Below are 16,925 nucleotides of genomic sequence, written 5' to 3'. Positions count from 1 at the left end.
TCTCTCTCTCTCTCTCTCTCTCTCTCTCTCTCTCTCTCTCTGTCTCCCTCTCTCTCACACACACAGACACACACACACACGCGCACACATCGACACACAATCGATTGCTCTAGTAACTTCATGTCTTCCTGTAGGCATGAAGAACATTCTGTAGTTATGTTACTAGTATGAAAGAACAAAAACTCTTAAAAGTACCAAGCAAAAAACAAACAAACAAAAAAGCAAAAACACTTCATTAAGTAATTCCTATGTCCACTTCAAAATAAAATTAGTTACTTCTAGGACCATAAGGATTTACCTGAGGGTCATGAGTGCAAGTTTGGCTTCCAATTTTTCAAATATTTCTAACCTTCAAAGGTTATCACATTAACATTTCTAATGTGCTTAACAAAATTATAAGTATCAAATAAGCAATATACCACTGCAAAGACAATTATTTCAGAAAAATGATCATCTAATCAGTTTGAACATATTATGTAGGATTATTAGGTCTCCATTTGAAATCAGGCTTGCTTGCTAACTCTAAAAGTTTCAAAGAGACTAAGCTCTGTGATTTTGTAATGAAGTAGGAAACAGAATTAGAGCAAAATTTTGTACAGATCCTAAAAGCAATGCATTTAAAATTTTTTTCCATGGACAGAAACCCCCATTTACAATTTTAGAGTATTAAGACCTTAAGTCATTAATAGTACATACCAATCAAGAAACTGCCTAATACACATATTTTCATAGCATTGTTTTATAGCCAGTGACCGAGGCTTCAGCTAAAGACACTTCATTTTGACCATATTTTATTATTATTTAGTTCATGTTAGTATAGCTTTATGATGGTTTTTGGCAAGTGGCCTACAGCTTTTTCAATTAATTAACATACTTTCACCTTTATGATAAATGTATGTGAATTGACAGTTGTTTCCCATCTAACTGTATTAAAACACCTTTATTAAACTAACTATATTAAAACATCTTTACTTACCCAGAAATGATCTGCACTAAAAGGTGGTAGGTGGGCTTTTTTCCTTTGAACACTTGTTTCCATTTGGTGACAATATGTGAGGAAACCGTGCGAGGTGCAGTCTTGGTGGTGGAAGTATGTCACTGAGGCCTAGTCTGGAGAGCTTGCTCCTACTTCCGATTCACTCTGAATGTGAAGATGTGACGTTCTAGATTCCTGCTTCTTTCCCCATAAGAGCAGCAAAGCCTGCTCAGATCTCCTAGGCACAATGGACTCTGGCGCCACAGGACCAAACAAATTCTACTCTCTCTAAGCTGTTTATGACCCAGGAGCTTGTCACAACAGAAAAGTGACTGATACACACAATAAGGGAAATAAGAAAAGGACAATCTTCCTGCTCCTTTATCCTGAGCAGAGAACGAGGGGATTAATATGTCCATGTTTACCTTTTAGCTTGTGGATTTCAAACTGTCCACACTCTAATTCTAAATTTCAGTAGCGAACATATTTTCATACTGATATCAGCAAAGGTATGACAGTGAAGTCCAATGGGTCTAGGACACTTTTCCTTTACCATCCAAAAGACTGAAACACTAAAATGACAGCCACAAGAAATATGACAAAGTCAGTTTTTGGGATTTCTATCCTTTCTCAGAGGACAACCTGTCTGCCTATTACAGAAGGTTCTAGAGTTGCATCTAGACTTATAATGTGGGGGTGATAGGGGAAGGAACACAGCAGGTGTCTCTTACAGGGTAAGGTTGACAACACCCAGACATGTCCTCTTCTCTACTCACCAGGTTTCAATGTCAAAGACTAGAAAAAGAAGGATGAAAATGAGGGGGTGCGATAGAGACTGCAGAGCAATTCTAAGTAAATGCACAGAAAGCTATTTCTGATGGCTTCTACTTAAGCAGAACAATTTAGAGTGTAAGTCCTCATTGTGTGGAAATCTGTTGTTGTTATAGACCATTTAGTGCTTGCGGTAGCTTTCTTAAAGTATGTCAGTTAAAGTGCTTCATATTAATATTTCAAGACAGTGATGTTATGAAAAGTATCAGACAAGCTTAGTGCTCACAAAAGTTCTATAAATAAATTGCTCTTTGAAGTTGGACTGAGATGCAAATATTTCTAATTAATTTTTGGCTGACTAAAATGTGAAGGGCAGATGAAAACAGATGAATGTCATTAGATGTGCAAATTCCTAACTATCCTCAGATTTGACTCATCTTTATGAAACTCACTAAATTTGCCCACTGCTTTCCAAATAAAACAAAGGCAAAAGAAAATGAAAATGTTACCTGGTCATTGAATGTTTCCTCCAGTCACTACAGTCAAGCTAAGACATTTCCAGTCCTGTGTGGAGTGTGCACTGAAAACTTGCAATCCATTAATTTAATTCAAGAATTCAGGTGTAATTTATACTACTTTTAAAAAGAAAAAAAAATCACTAAGAGATGACAATCTTTTTCTTCAAAATTATTATTCTAAGAACTTCCTAAAGTATAGAAAAAGACTGTTCATAGAACCATAGGATCTTCATAGTCTTGTGGTACTATGAAGACTTGAGTCTAAGAAAACTGACATATATTCTATGTATGTTCTAAGTAATTGTAGCTAAAAACAAAAGAAAAAGAGAGAAAGTAATAAATAAATAAAGAAAGAAACAAACAAACAAAAAAAGAAAGAAGGGAAGAAAGAAAGGAAGGAAGGAAGGAAGGGAGGAATAATCAGATTTGACTTGGTGAATTAGAATAATTGTCAAAGTGTACATTTTCATTTTATCAATTTAAAAGTAAGTGAATGCTTTATTTCTGTTCTTAATACAAATAAAATAAAAGGACTATGTAAAGTAGAGCTCTAGAAATGAGTATTCTCACTGCAAGAATTTTCTCCAACTCAGCAGGAATCAGTAAAGTCTACCATTAGGTTAAGGTACAAATCCATCTTTGAAAAGAGCACCCTGTGGCTGTCACTTCACCTGACTGCACTTCTCTGAACGCAGGCACCAGGCCTATGGAATCAGATCTATCAAACTTATGGAATTACTTTTCAGCAAAGCATCCAAACGAATGATTGAAGAGGAGGTGATGCATACTTGAAATTAGGGTTAAAACTCAGAGAGATAATTTTTAGGAATTTTTTTGTTTATGATAATGTCTAAGTGCCTACCACGATTGTTTGTAGTTTATAAATCAATATTTATTCAATGATTTATCAGACTCACCTTTTTTAGCTTAAAAATATTAACACACAAGAAGACAAATATGGATCGCTTGTGTAGAAGCTCAAGGATATTCAATAAAATGCATTTTAGTAGAGGAGTTAGTTATTTTGCTTTTGCAATTTTTTCCCTCAGAGAATAAGTTGTTGCTTATATGGAAACACAGCCATATATTTCGCGAGCCCAAACAATGAACAGGCAGCTTTCTTCCAGGGCCAGAGACCAGAATCTTAATATGGCAATGAGAGATTAGAGATTTATTAAGATCATTTTATTACATAGCTAATGAATTTGTGGTCATTGGAAGAAGTTCCTTTATGTGGTCAGCAAAATCTGGAAAAGACAAATCTAAAGATACACAAAAAGAATTGTAATCGATTTACTTATTACTTAATGCTGGAGCTCAAAATAAAACCACAGTCCTTCTATCTTTTCAGATCTCCATCAAAATTCAAATAAAACTCAGTCCATGCATCTTTCTGACTCATCATTTAGCATGCATATCACATATTTAAATGGTTTTAGTTATTTTTGTAGATATATGATCAGGATGTAAAAATTCATCATGTAAATTTTCTTAATAATCAAGAATGAACTCTCCTGGTTCATGGTTTTCTAAGAGCATATGATAAGGAATAACACACTGTGTCTATATAAATCTTTGTATAAGTTTAGAATGTTGGTTAACTATTTCCAAACTAAGGTAAGTTAGACATATCTTTTATATATTTGAATTAAGGGACAGAAACAAAGGAAATAAGGCCCATGGTATGTTTTTCTATTTGATTATAAAGGAAACTATTGGACCCCAAGATCTGTCCAAACGCCTTCTGCTTCAAATATGTGTCACTTCTTTCCCAAACAGGAGGAAACCCTTTAGTGGGAAACCTTTCTGCTGGTTTAAATATAAAATGAATTTTTACATCCCAGATGATGGACTGCTTCATCATGAGATTTATAAAAGCATCTCCCTTACTCTCTTTCTCTCTTTTCCTTGACTAGATTACATTATAATGGAGGAAGAACAGTTTAAAAATTTTGAATAGGCACTTACTGGAATTACAGTTAATCCTGATACAATCTAGATGGGGAAGAATAGATGAAAAATGAATATTTATCCTTCAAGGTAATAGCTGCAGACATCCAATAAAATTACAGTCCACCCTTCTGGGGACAGACACATGCAAATTTGGCCACTCCATATCATTATTCTTTATATACTTCTAGAACCCAGATTTATTGTTATGAAATTGTACCATCAAAAACAAGAGAATGTTTAAAAATATGGCCAATTCAAACAGAGCTACATGGTGACAAATCTAAGTGACATAAGAAGTAGTTAACTGTCAAAGATGCTTGGCTTAGACTGGTTGCAACATTCTCCCCATCTGTGAAAGAACAGACTGTTATCTTCAACAAAGTTAAAAGTGCTCCGTCACAATGGGGTACAGTGCAAGCTCAGCTAGGCTCAGACATCTTGGACTTCCAAAATCTAATATCCCACAAAGGCTCACAGAATTATTTAAAACTACAGCAGTCAAATGGAGGAAAAATTAAAATTATCCTTTTCTCATTCTAGTATGTTTGTATATTTCTCCTTTGATTTTGATATTTCTGGGGCACTAAATGTTTACAACCAGATATTGGTGGATTCCACATCTCACAGAAGGAGAAAAGAAAAAAACTGTATGGACCCTTTAGAAAATACAGTGGCTACAGAGCAGCCAGCCCATGGAGCACACAGGCCTAGGCCTCTCTTAGGAGCTACCAATGTTGTCTTTATGCATTGTGTTGCAAGTTCACACTACATTCCTCATCTTTTCTTTTATATGTTTGCTTCACATGAAAGCAGATATATATATATATAAAAAAAGAATTTCTGGTGTGAATAACACAGTGGTTATGTTTAAAGAACTACATGGACTATTTTATGGAGAGATATATACATTTTGGTTTTTTGTTTGCTTGTTTTATTATTTAATGCCTTTGGGGAGCATGAAAAATATAAACCTAGATTCTGTGTCCATATAGCTAAGTTTGTCATGTGTCGTCAACCGCATCAGAAAAGTGGTTGCAAACAGCCAAGGACCAGCAGCTACACAACTCCTTCTACAGAATGCTTTGCTGCTGAGAATCCCTCTAAGTGTTCTCATTTCGAGCAATACAACAGCCTCTTGGTGCAATTAAGCCATTTATTCAATTTTCTTGTAGTAACCTCTAATGGTCACTAGAGGGAACTCTAACAGAATAATAAACTGTAGTTTTAAATAATAAACTTAATTCAACTTGTATTAATTAAATGTAATTAAATGCATTATGCTAGAAAGAGTTACTTTTCTATTTTCTAAGCTACTATTGTACCCATCACAATTTGAAAATGTAGGATTGTCACGAAAGTCAAAGTTTGTTCTGTTCACATCATCTTTCTAAAAATAAATCTACATGGTGTTAAAATTTGATTTTCTTCCTCTCTTGATTCATGTGTGTGTGTGTGTGTGTGTGTGTATGTGTTTACTATTGTCAAAAAGTACAGTAAAACCTCATTCACTTTGACTTATTTGAATTTAATGATAACATTAAAATTTATTGGGCAGAATATTAATTGAATCTTCTCTTGATACGAAGATGTTATTGGGGAGGGTACCTGTGAATAAAGAAGATTTGAAAGGCCAAGCTCAGGTAGAAAAATAATTTCAAGAATTCAGAAGAAGTTAATGGCAGAACTTGCAAAAAATAGGGATCTCATTATTGAGGAACCTTTCACCTTCATTTAGTGAAGTAAACGTCTAAGCTCATCCCTTTACAAGCTTCCACAGCTTATAGGAATTTGAGGTTTTAAATAAAAAATTTAAAATGCTCAACTTTAAAAATTCTACTTTTCAGTGTTTTCTTTGATTTCTTTTTCACTCCGTAAATCATCCAGATTGGTGAGGTTTTACTGTAGCAATCCTGTTGATGGTGCCTTTAGTCAGGAAAGCATTACCAGTCTGTAAAGGAGCCTGTGTCCTTACTGTTCTCATGGCTGTTTGCTGAGGGCCGCAGACTTTGGGCATTGAAGGGTTGTGGATTGCTGAGTGACAGCGAAATATCCCACATATTACTTAAAAAACGGAAGAGATGGAGGACCACAGAGATCACTATCAAAGGAGAAGCCCATGGAGGAAGTAGGAGCAAGTATAAATTGAATATTCCATGTGCATGTTATCTTATTTAACACATGTAGACATTTCTTTTTGCAAGGGTGTCATCTATGACCCATTGAAACATCAGAAAATATAACAGGTGAAAAATTCAGCTTGAGGCATCTTAAAACCTCATAATTCAAAGTTTCAAATTTCATCTCACTGATAGGGCGTCCCCGAAGTCTTGTTGGTAGGAACCACAAAACACTAAATTTGCGGAACACAAAAAAAGTGATGCCCACCAAAGCATTACTCAATTGTTTTAACTTTCCATAGCAAACAGGCTAGTCGATGAATATTTGCAGGCGAAACTGAACAAAAAGTGAGAAGTGTTAGCTGAATTGCGGAAGGCATGATGTTACCTAGATTGACCGTGAGTTTCACACGCCCTGCATCTAGCTCCAGTCGAAGGGTGTCTGCAGAGTCTCTAGAAGTAGTCGCCATCAGAATACCGTATGCACGCTGGGATCTGAACCGTAAGGACACGTCCTCAGCCTCAGTGTGCATCACCACCGGGAGCTGAATTTTCATGAACATACTCCCATCATAGCTCAAAACCGTTGCCTCTATGGAAGGAAATGGATATAGTTCAGTTTGCATTAGTGTAGTGCATACACACTTGGGAAAGAGGAGGGTGGTGAGTTTTCTTTTCAGGAAATCAATGGTAAATCATTTCATCTGATTCAGAAATGAGTTTCTTGATTTGTAATGGAGCAGAGACTCCCTCATTTGTTAAGTATATACTAGCAATCAGAAAGTGCCTCTACCTATTGCACATGCTATAACACTGACCATATGGATCTATAAATGTTTCATGAGTATAAATTCCCTTGTAAAAGGCATGGGGCATGTTTTGAATAGCTACAGAGTAAGCCTGATTAGAAAAACTGCAATGATGTATGTATGCATGGATAGTAAGAGCTCTAATTACCCTACAAGATTAGTCAGTGTTATGGCTCTGATTGATTCTGCATGAGCAAAAATTGAAGAGGATGTTACTGGAAGATATCTAAGGCCAGGACTGTTTGGAAAACCCCTGGGAATAGAAGCTACTGTCAATATTTCTTTTCACATAATCTACTCTAAAGTTGAAAAATTGCTAAAATGTGGAAATCATCCTTTCTATCAAAGCTAATATTCTAAAGAAGGAAATAAAAGTCAACATATCATCCAATAAGCAATGAAATTTCTACTGTGTTACTGTGTTTAATGAGAAAAGCTTTTAAGATACATTAAACCATAGTCTCATTTTAACCTTTTTTGCAAGTAAGAAATAATTTAAAACATCATCTATAAGAACAAAGCTGGTATCCTAAATATTGAATTATCACCAGTAGCATCAGAGCATCTATAACTTTATACACGGGATATGGTGTGGCCAGAAACAGGATTTAGACTTGTGTGGGTATGTGTCTAAATTAAGGTACATGAAAATCACAGCACTGCACTAAATACATGAAGGAATCAGTAGCAAAACTGCTTCTGCCAGACTGCTTAAGAAACAGTGCCCCATCCATCGTTCAAGGCATATGATGGTGGGACACTGAGAAACAAGTCTGAGTCATGTTGCTTTCTTGTTGTTTCTGGTAATTCAAAATGCCACTTAATAAAAGAAAAACTACCTGGAATGAAAATAAAGTAGGAGAGAGACTTCATTACCTCCATTATTTTCATAGCATAGCCATTGGCTCTACCACAGCACAGCATAGCTTTACAACTGTCACAATAGTAACTCATTGTTACTATTTTCTGGTTTGACTTTCAAAGTTCTTATAACAGAAAATCAGGACAGTCAGAAGCTTTTCTAAGAGGCTTATTGTTTGTTTCCGTTCAAGGCTTGAATGGGTAACTTGAATCTCTAAGTATTACACATTGTTTCAGGGATTCCCTCTGCCCTATTCTGATCTTTTCCACCCATCCTTGGATTAATGGATCTTCATCAACTCAGGAGCTCTCCCATAGACACTTCCTCATCTCTCACCTATTTGACATCTCTACTTAAAATGGAATTAGAATCTCACTCTTAATTCACCTTTCTTCAAGTGATGACTTTCCAAACATGTTCCTCCACTCATTTCCTTCGCAGTAAATGATATTTACATAACTGTCCAAAAACAACCGAGTGGGCCTCTCTCTTACTTTCTTTGCCATGTGCAGTTTTATGTTCACATTTATAGACCTTAATGTTATATCTACAATCTTGGTTGTTTGCTTTTTACCCTCATAGCTAAACTATATCAGTCTCTGTTCTCACCTTACCTAGAGAGCTAAAATAGTTACCTATGTGGTATATTTGTGCCTGTTCTTTCTCTCTGCATGCAGCAGCCAAGTTGAATCTTTAAAAGGGGGAACTCCTTCCTATTAGATCATTCTTTGACTTAAAACACATCTCTACTTTTCTGTTGTAACTAAAATCTCTCTACCCCCATCATTGTCTCCAGTAGTTTGTTCCATACATTCCAAGTCCTTCCATTTGCATTCACAAATGCCTGTACATGGAAACTTTTTAACTTATATCTATTGTGCCTTTCTCCAGGCCTTGAGCAGGCTAAACAGATGTTGAGTGCTTGCCACAATGGGTTTTATGATCTAGTGAAGTCACATCACCACACTTGCAATTTCCTACAGGAACTTTGAGGAACAGACTGCCTGCTGAGCTGGCTTTGCCAACATAACTCAGCTAAAACAAAGGATGAATCTATGGGCTTTCCCTATATAAACACAGTGCTGAATATTAAACTTTGAGCCTTGATCAGAACCTTTGTCTTGGCTTCATCCTTCTCTCACACCCCCCCATCCCTTTTCATTTCCAGCCCCCCTTATCCACGTTATCCATGTTTACACAGTTATCCATGGCTGCTGGATGGCTACAGGAATGAGGCACCTGAACAAGGGGGCTAAAAAAGGGGGACCCACTGAGAAATGCTGTCTTGAGTGTCACTCCACAGAAAATGGAAGAAAAGTAACAGTATCCTGCACGGTAAGCAAGGAACAGCATTAATGCTAGTGCTAAGTATAAAGTTTATTTTTTGGAGGCTGTTGTTGCAGTGGCGCATTAAGAGGATTCAGCTAGCATGAACAGGTGTTGACCATACACTAACTCCACTTAGGGCTGACAGTGCAACTGGGACAGGGGAATTCTATATAGGCATTTGTAGGCAGCCAAAAAGAGTTGCATCAGGTGAGAGGAGGAAGGTTTAAAAAACAGATATTAGAAAAATTCTTAGCCCAAGTAGATTTATGTTTTCGATGGTTCCCAGAAACAGGAATGGTAAATATACAACTGACATAAGAGAAAGAGAGAAAGACGGAGAGAGAGAATAGGTTTCAGAAAAGCAGTTGTCTCCTATCCAGAACTCGTTAGCAAAAGAGAAAGAAAATAGATATAAGCTATTTCAGAGCTTTCCTAGGGACAGGAGGGAATTGGGAGACATCCTGCTTCCTCACTGGCTCCTACTGGTGATATCCTTAGTTCTGGTTATCTAGGTCCCTTTGAGACTTCAAGTTTTCTTCTCTCTCATTGACTGTCCTTGGTACACCAATCTGTCCATGTGTGTCAATTTATGTCTCTTTTTTGTTTCTTTGTTTGAATGATTGTTGTTCTGAGTTTCATGTTCAAAAGAAAAAAAAATAGTTAAAACTTTATCTGCTGGCTGTCCACCCTTTGATTTAGTTTAACTTGTTTTGATTTAGTTTAACTTGTTTAAAAGGCAGTCTCAATTTGCACAGCAGAAACTGATAAGTTACCCTGCACTCTAGCTGGGAGTCAAGCACAGCTATAGAAACCCTGCTAGGGGCGGACTGTCTGCATAAGCCTCTCTTAAAGGGGCCAGCAGCTTCTCAAGTTCTATGGTAAGGAAGCTGATGGTTGTTTGTCCTAGAAAAATCTCTGATTGTGACTATTAGTTTGATAAGGTAAGAAGATGCTATTTTCTTGAAATTATAGCTAGAAAAAGTTAAGAATTTTGTCCAGTCTAAATATGTAGGATGTGTGTAGCTGCTTCGTTTTTGTTTCTTACTGGTTTTAAAGGGTTGAATATGTTCTGCATGTCTTGGCTATAGAGTATTGGCTTATAAGTTATTAGGTATGATTAACAAGTTGTAACATTAGTAACAGAAAGTTAGGTTAAAACTGGTAACTCAGGGTTTAAGTCATTCTAAACAATAACGTGTGGCATGAGCCAACCCAGGAAAACAGGTCTCTAAAGATACTTCTAAATTGGTATATTTTATGAAATTCTTAAAAAAACCAGACTTACAAAGGATAGGATTTAAAACAATGTCTCTTTAATGAGGTATTAAAAGCTGCACTGTCATGCATTCATATATATGGACTGGCAGCCAAACTTTATAAAGTAATGATTTTGGTATTGATTTTTAAAGAGAATAGATTGCTTACACTGTTAAAAATTGGGTTTTGTTTTCCAAAATTATGGTTATGCTCTAATACTGCAAAAGAAACTTAAAAATTATAGTTAAACTGCCAGTGTTTCATTGGCTGTAGTTTGTAGTTTGATCACAGGCCTCAGAAGTAGGCCAGATTAAGAAACATTTACATTTGATTTAATGCAAAGCTCAGAGCAGCCTCAGCCAAGGCTTGTGTGGCACTCCTTTTGTCTTGGTAATCCTGATTAGCCCCTAGAATGGTGTTTATTGCCTTGCTTACTCCTTGGGGAAGAAGGGTCAGCCTCAGAAACCAAGGCATTCACAACAGGCTGCTTTTGAAGCCATGAAGCTATTACCAAGCCAGGGAAATCCATTTCTGAATTTATGAGAACAACCTCAAGAAATTCACGATTGGATCCCAGTTATGCCACCCACACAGTACTGAACCCAAAAATGGGGGTTCTGATACTGCTTACAAGAGTTTTGGGGCCCTTGCCTCCAGGGACTTGGGGATTACTTTTAGGCTAAAACAGCATTATCATAAAAGGATTATAGATCTATCCAGGTTATATAGATAATGATTATGCGGGAGAAATAAAAATTATGGCTGCTTCCCCACATGGCATTATAACTATACCTGCTAATAAAAGAATTGTTCAACTTATTTTAGTTCCCTTGCATCTGCTACCTTCCAAATTTGTTGAGAGTAAAAGAGGACAAGGTGTCTTCAGTTCCTCTGATGTGTACTGGGTTCAATCTATTACTAGCAAGAGACCCAACCTTAAATTACTAAATGAAGAAAAAAGGGCTTTGAAGGATCAATAGACACTGGAGCTGATATATTCACTCACCTCTAAGGGATTGGTTATTCCATTAATCAAAAAACAAAGTTAAAACTTAAGATCTATGAAAGGTTAATGAAACTGGGAACTTGTGCGGTCATTACAATCTGGCTTGCCTACACTAGCTGCCATTCGAAGAAATGTATTTAGAATTAATATGGATTTGGAGGATGTTTTTATACTGTTCCTCTGTATCCTGGTGACAGGGAGATTTGCATTTAGTGAGCTTGCTTGTATTGAAGAGCCCAAGAAGCAATGTTATTGGAAAGTTTTGCCTCAAGGAATGGCTAACAGCCTTACATTATGTAAATAAAAGAAAAAATTGTTTCTGCTTCAATACAAGAAGTTAGGACTTTGACTCATTCAGTTATTCATTACATGGATATTTTATTAGCTGATCTCTCTGATGGAGTTTTACTACAAGCCTTTGCTCTTATATAACAAGCTTTAAAATTTTGGAGTAGTTGTTGCTCCAGAAAAGACTCAAAGGCAGTATCTTTCTCAATATTTGGGTCCTCAGTTATATCCTAAACAAATTGTGGCACAGAAAATTCAAATAATAAAAGATTTTCAAAAGCTTCTAGGGGATGATTACTGGCTAAGACCTCATCTTAAGCATGCCACATTTGCAATTTCCTACAGGAGCTTTGAGGAATAAACTGCCTGCTGAACTTGTTTTGAAACATAATCCAGTTGAAACAAAGGATGGGTCTGTGGGCTTTCCCTATATAAACACAGTGCTGCATATTAAACTTTGAGCCTTGATCAGAACCTTTGTCTTGGCTTCATCCTTCTCTTATACCCCATTCTTTTTCATTTCCAGCTCCCCTTTCGGGTAACTCAGTTATCCATGGCTGCTGGACAGCTACAACCTATTAATGTTAGGACCTTTCAGAAGTCTGGATTTTAGTAAACTATTCTTCTGGACAACATGGCTCCTTCCTCAGATTGAACTATTATCCCTCTTGCTTTCAATTGTAACTTCTCACTTGTTTGGATGATATCATTTGCAACTACTCTTTTGAAAATGCCCTGAGGAAGCAGGTCAGTCACTCACCATTCGGGCACCATAGAGTAACTGAGCCAGACATAGCTGAGACTCAATAAATGCTTCTTGAATTAGCAAGTGCTAGCTACACTGAAAGCACCTGAAAAGCCTTTTTGCCATGTGGATACAATGCTCGTATAAGCACTCCACAGAGCAGTAAAACACTTATTATGTTTACTACCAGACCAAGCAAGTTTTGTAATGTCAGACAGAAAGACTCAATCTAATTTGAAGGTGAACTACAAAATTGTTTTATTTATCTTATTATACCTGTTTTTATTCATAGATCTAATAGCTGAGAACATAAAATATAATCTTAAAATATATTATTTTATTTTCTGTCATCAAATTTTCAAATTAAATAAGAAGTTTCTCCATGGAACAATGTTGTAAAAGACAGAAGTCAATGTAGATAACCAGGAAGTAGTTTCCTAAGAAACAATTGAAGCATGACTATGAGGTCACAGTGAACTCTAAAGTGTTTTGGTATAATTTTAACTGATATTTGATACTTATTTTTTCCTTTTCTAACCTTTGGACAATCATGCAAACCAATAAATAATTCAATAAAAGTAATAAATCAATTACAGATTGCTTTCTTGCTTTGCTATCATATAGATAAAAGGATTAAACTATTATTGGTTTATTTTGGGTTAATTAATATACATAATTACTTTATTATATAATAATATTTGAAATAGTTTCATTTTTATTTACAAACATCTCAATTTGAACACTAAGTTGAGAACTCATCTTTTTAGAAATATACAGTCAACAATTAGTCATAAATATGTTTTGAAGTACAATCCAGAGTAGGGAAAAAAATCCAGCTCATTAGCCTTTACCGTTCTCCAAAAAGCATCAGGATGTTATAAAAGTAATAAAAGTCGAGTGCCCCAGTATGCCATTTCAAATAAGTCTCAATGTGAAGATAACTTGTTGATAAATGATTACTGAAAACATAAATGATTCCTCATAATTAGAGTTGATGTTTAATTAGGCAAGAAATGGAAAATATACAAGGTTGGAGTCTAGAACTGCCAAATAATTGTGAGACAACATTCTGACATTTGAAGGTTATGCTATTTGGCAGCATCTTTTAACATTTGCAAAAATTATTTTATCATTCTGAACATCAACAAAGAGTCTTTTAGAAGAATAATTCCAAGACATTGCTTCCCAGAGGGGAAGAAAAAGTTTCAACTTGTCTTCTCTATCTCCTTCTCCCTTGTCATTAGACTTGATAAATTTGCTTTCTGCATTATTCTTGGTCTCAGCCTAAAGTGTACACCTGTGCTGAGTTTTGCTGAAAGGCAGTCACATTGTGATCAACGATGAAAATCAGACAGGGAGCCAAATTATATTGCTCTGACATCTGTCCCTCCATCTGTTTAAATGCTAACAAACAAGTACGAAGTGGACCTCTGGGTGCACCAATCCTCTTATTTCACATTATCTCTAAGAATAATTATTATGTGATCTAACCTTCAAAACCCATTGCACTAAGAAGACACATAAAGAAAATGCAGTATCTATGCAAGACACCATTTCTGCATTAGTCTTTCTTAAAGAATCTATGTGTATACAAAAAATATTATATTCCTCTGTAAGTCACAGATATTTTTCTGGTGTATTTTTCTTTGCTTTTATAACATGGAATTATGCATAACTGCAGTATCATTCTATAGTGTGGTGTGCATAGACTGAGCCAACTTCTAACAATTTATTTTTAATGGTAAAACAGAAACTTTATAACTGTCTTTTTATTTCACGAATTGACAGTCAACTTTCATGATTAACAACCTATTTTGGCATGAGGGTATCTGGAGAGGATACAGAGTTAAACATTTCCTCTGGAATTTGAAACTCAGAGGTCCATGGATGATCTTGTGGGTTGCTGAACTAGGGCACAGCTGAGAACTGGACAGAAGTCACATTATTCTGTAGTATTGAGCCTGGCAACCATCTTATATCACTCATGCTCTCAGGAGATGCACAGTAATGTGGGTACAACATCAATCTAGAAGAGAAAAATCTTCCTGCAATATGCTGTTTTTAGTCTAGAACAAGAATAACATGATACTACTATTTTATTCTCAAGAAATGACTAACTTAGAGACAAAGAGATCTGCAGAAATGTCCAGCTAACTAGAAATCAAAAATTTGTGTTAAATCCTAGTGATGATGGTCACTATTACACTTTTTTTGAGATCTGTATATGATTTCCATCTCTACCTCTAATAAGTGCAGTATATAAATATTCCCTTTCTCCTCTTCTGACTCATAAACTCTAGCATTTCTATTTTCATTTTGCCATAAGTAGTAGCAGAATATTGCCACAGGGTGGTACACTATGCATATTTAACTGGCTGCTTTTGGCGGTGGAGTTACACTCTTTCTCTAGCTGCACTTAACCAAGAGGCATCAGGATAACTGGCATCCCTTTGAGTGATTAAAATTGAAACCAAATTTTAATTCACACACATCTGCTAATCTCATATTGTGCCTAACTGTATCTTACTTTGTGAGCTATGTCAATTGTTCCTCTCTATTGGCAATTTTCTAAACCAAAATAAACTAATTAGTAAGGAGAAGGCAAAGAGAAATTCATAAAGAGTATACTCATACAAGATAAAGGATGATGGATTAGCTAGGCTCTAATGTCAATTCACATGAATTGCACTAGTCCCATAAGGAGTATGACTATGTTTACATGCTGTGAAGCAATCTATTGACCTGTCTGATTTTATTTTTGACATAATAATGATAGGATTTTGGTACATGTATTAATGTATAATTATGTTATTTTGTTAATATTTATTAGTGTTGACAGTCATGCTGACAAGCCAATGCATTTCTTTAAGATTAGAAAAAAAAAAACAAAACAATAAAACAAAAATCAGTTTTTATAAATGCCTAGTTTTTCCTTTTAAACTTTTAGCCAATTAGGAATATTTTAAGATTGAAGAAACCAAGTGACTATACATGGCTTTATGAGAAGTAAGTGGTACTGGTTATGTTGAGTACTCAGGGAAAGATGCTATTTGTACCACGAGAGGATGATGGAGCAACTCATTGATATTTTTTCATATTGATTTTTAGTTTTATTGTAGAAAATAAGTGACAATGTAGTAACTAGACCATTTATCTAAAGTCATGGGTAGATGGATAGACATGCTTGCTAGCCTTTGTTCTTCTGTGAGCATAGTCTTCATAGACTAGCTCTTGACATCCTCATTCTGTTTTCAACACTCATTCCTCTCCTTGCATGAGAAAAACAGGTACCTTACTACGGTTTACTTCACTAGAAGTTGCTATGTTTCAGTTAAGGCTTGAGATAGAAATTTAGTAAGCGTTTCTTTCTTTTACTTTTCTTTTTTTTTGGGGGGGGGGGGGCGGCGGCAGGAGGGTTCTGTATAGCCCTGGCTGTAGACTAGGCAGGCCTCAAACTCAGAAATCTACCTGCCACTGACTCCCAAGTGCTGGGATTAAAGTGTGTGCCACCACCGCCCAGCTAGTAAGAATTTCTTGCAGGGGGCTAGTTGCTAGAATTTGGAAAGCCTACCTCTCTCACAGGACCTGCCGAGGTAGCCTGTTCCAGAGCAATCACAGACATATCTGTTCCAGCCATCCCTGCACATGCCATTGTTTTTGCAAGGATTGCTAAGGCACGGTTTTGCTGTCTCTCTTGAGCAGGATGGCTTCACTCCAGCAGTACTCTGAATTTCCGCCATCTGCCGGATGTCTTTGCTCTGGCCATCAATGAATAGATCCCGGATGCAGCCCACGTAGCCATAGTTGAGCAGAGCAGTCCACACCTCAGTGGGGAAGACCAGGCCAGCCTTATTTTCTGGCAAGCCGCCCAGATACAACTCATCATCTAGGTCCAGGATCTCACTCTCACCGGGAGCTGTGTAGGGCGTGCGTAGTGTGTTGACAGAAATGGTACCTGTTACAAAGACAAGAGAATATGAAGTTGTTTATGCATACGATGTGATCTAGTTCTCTCTTTTTCCCTCTCTTCAGTAAAGTGTCTTAAGGACAGACATTTCTATTTTTATACTTCCTTTTATTATTTTAAATTAAAATATAATTACATCATTTCCCTCATTCTCGTTCCTACCTCAAAACCCAACCATATATTTCTCCTTGACCTGTTTCAAAATCATGGCTTTTTAAAAAATTTAATTATTGCTATGTACAGATATGTGTAGTCATTTCTTATTCTTTTTTTCTTTTCTTTCTTTTCTTTTTATTCATTCTTTCTTTCTTTCTTTTTTCTTTCTTT

At 36.1% G+C, this 16,925-nt stretch overlaps 1 protein-coding gene across 29 annotated transcripts in view; it reads right to left on the bottom strand.

Moving 5' to 3' along the window:
• Nrxn1 (neurexin 1) overlaps positions 1-16,925 on the bottom strand; it is a 1,104,407-nt gene that overhangs the window by 625,657 nt on the left and 461,825 nt on the right. For 19 of the 29 annotated variants that reach the window (XM_031356553.1, XM_031356556.1, XM_031356572.1 and 16 more), the window contains 3 exons: positions 16,203-16,586; positions 6,724-6,927; positions 4,234-4,260 (listed from right to left, as the gene is read on the bottom strand). In XM_031356553.1, coding sequence (XP_031212413.1) covers positions 4,234-4,260; positions 6,724-6,927; positions 16,203-16,586 — 615 coding nt within the window. The remainder of the gene's footprint in view (positions 1-4,233; positions 4,261-6,723; positions 6,928-16,202; positions 16,587-16,925) is intronic. The other 10 variants (XM_031356561.1, XM_031356566.1, XM_031356576.1 and 7 more) reach the window with 1 other exon arrangement.

This window comes from Mastomys coucha, unplaced genomic scaffold (assembly GCF_008632895.1).
Source record: "Mastomys coucha isolate ucsf_1 unplaced genomic scaffold, UCSF_Mcou_1 pScaffold6, whole genome shotgun sequence".
NCBI classification, from domain to species: Eukaryota; Metazoa; Chordata; class Mammalia; order Rodentia; family Muridae; genus Mastomys; species Mastomys coucha.
This window is presented reverse-complemented; position numbering and strand designations above follow the sequence as displayed.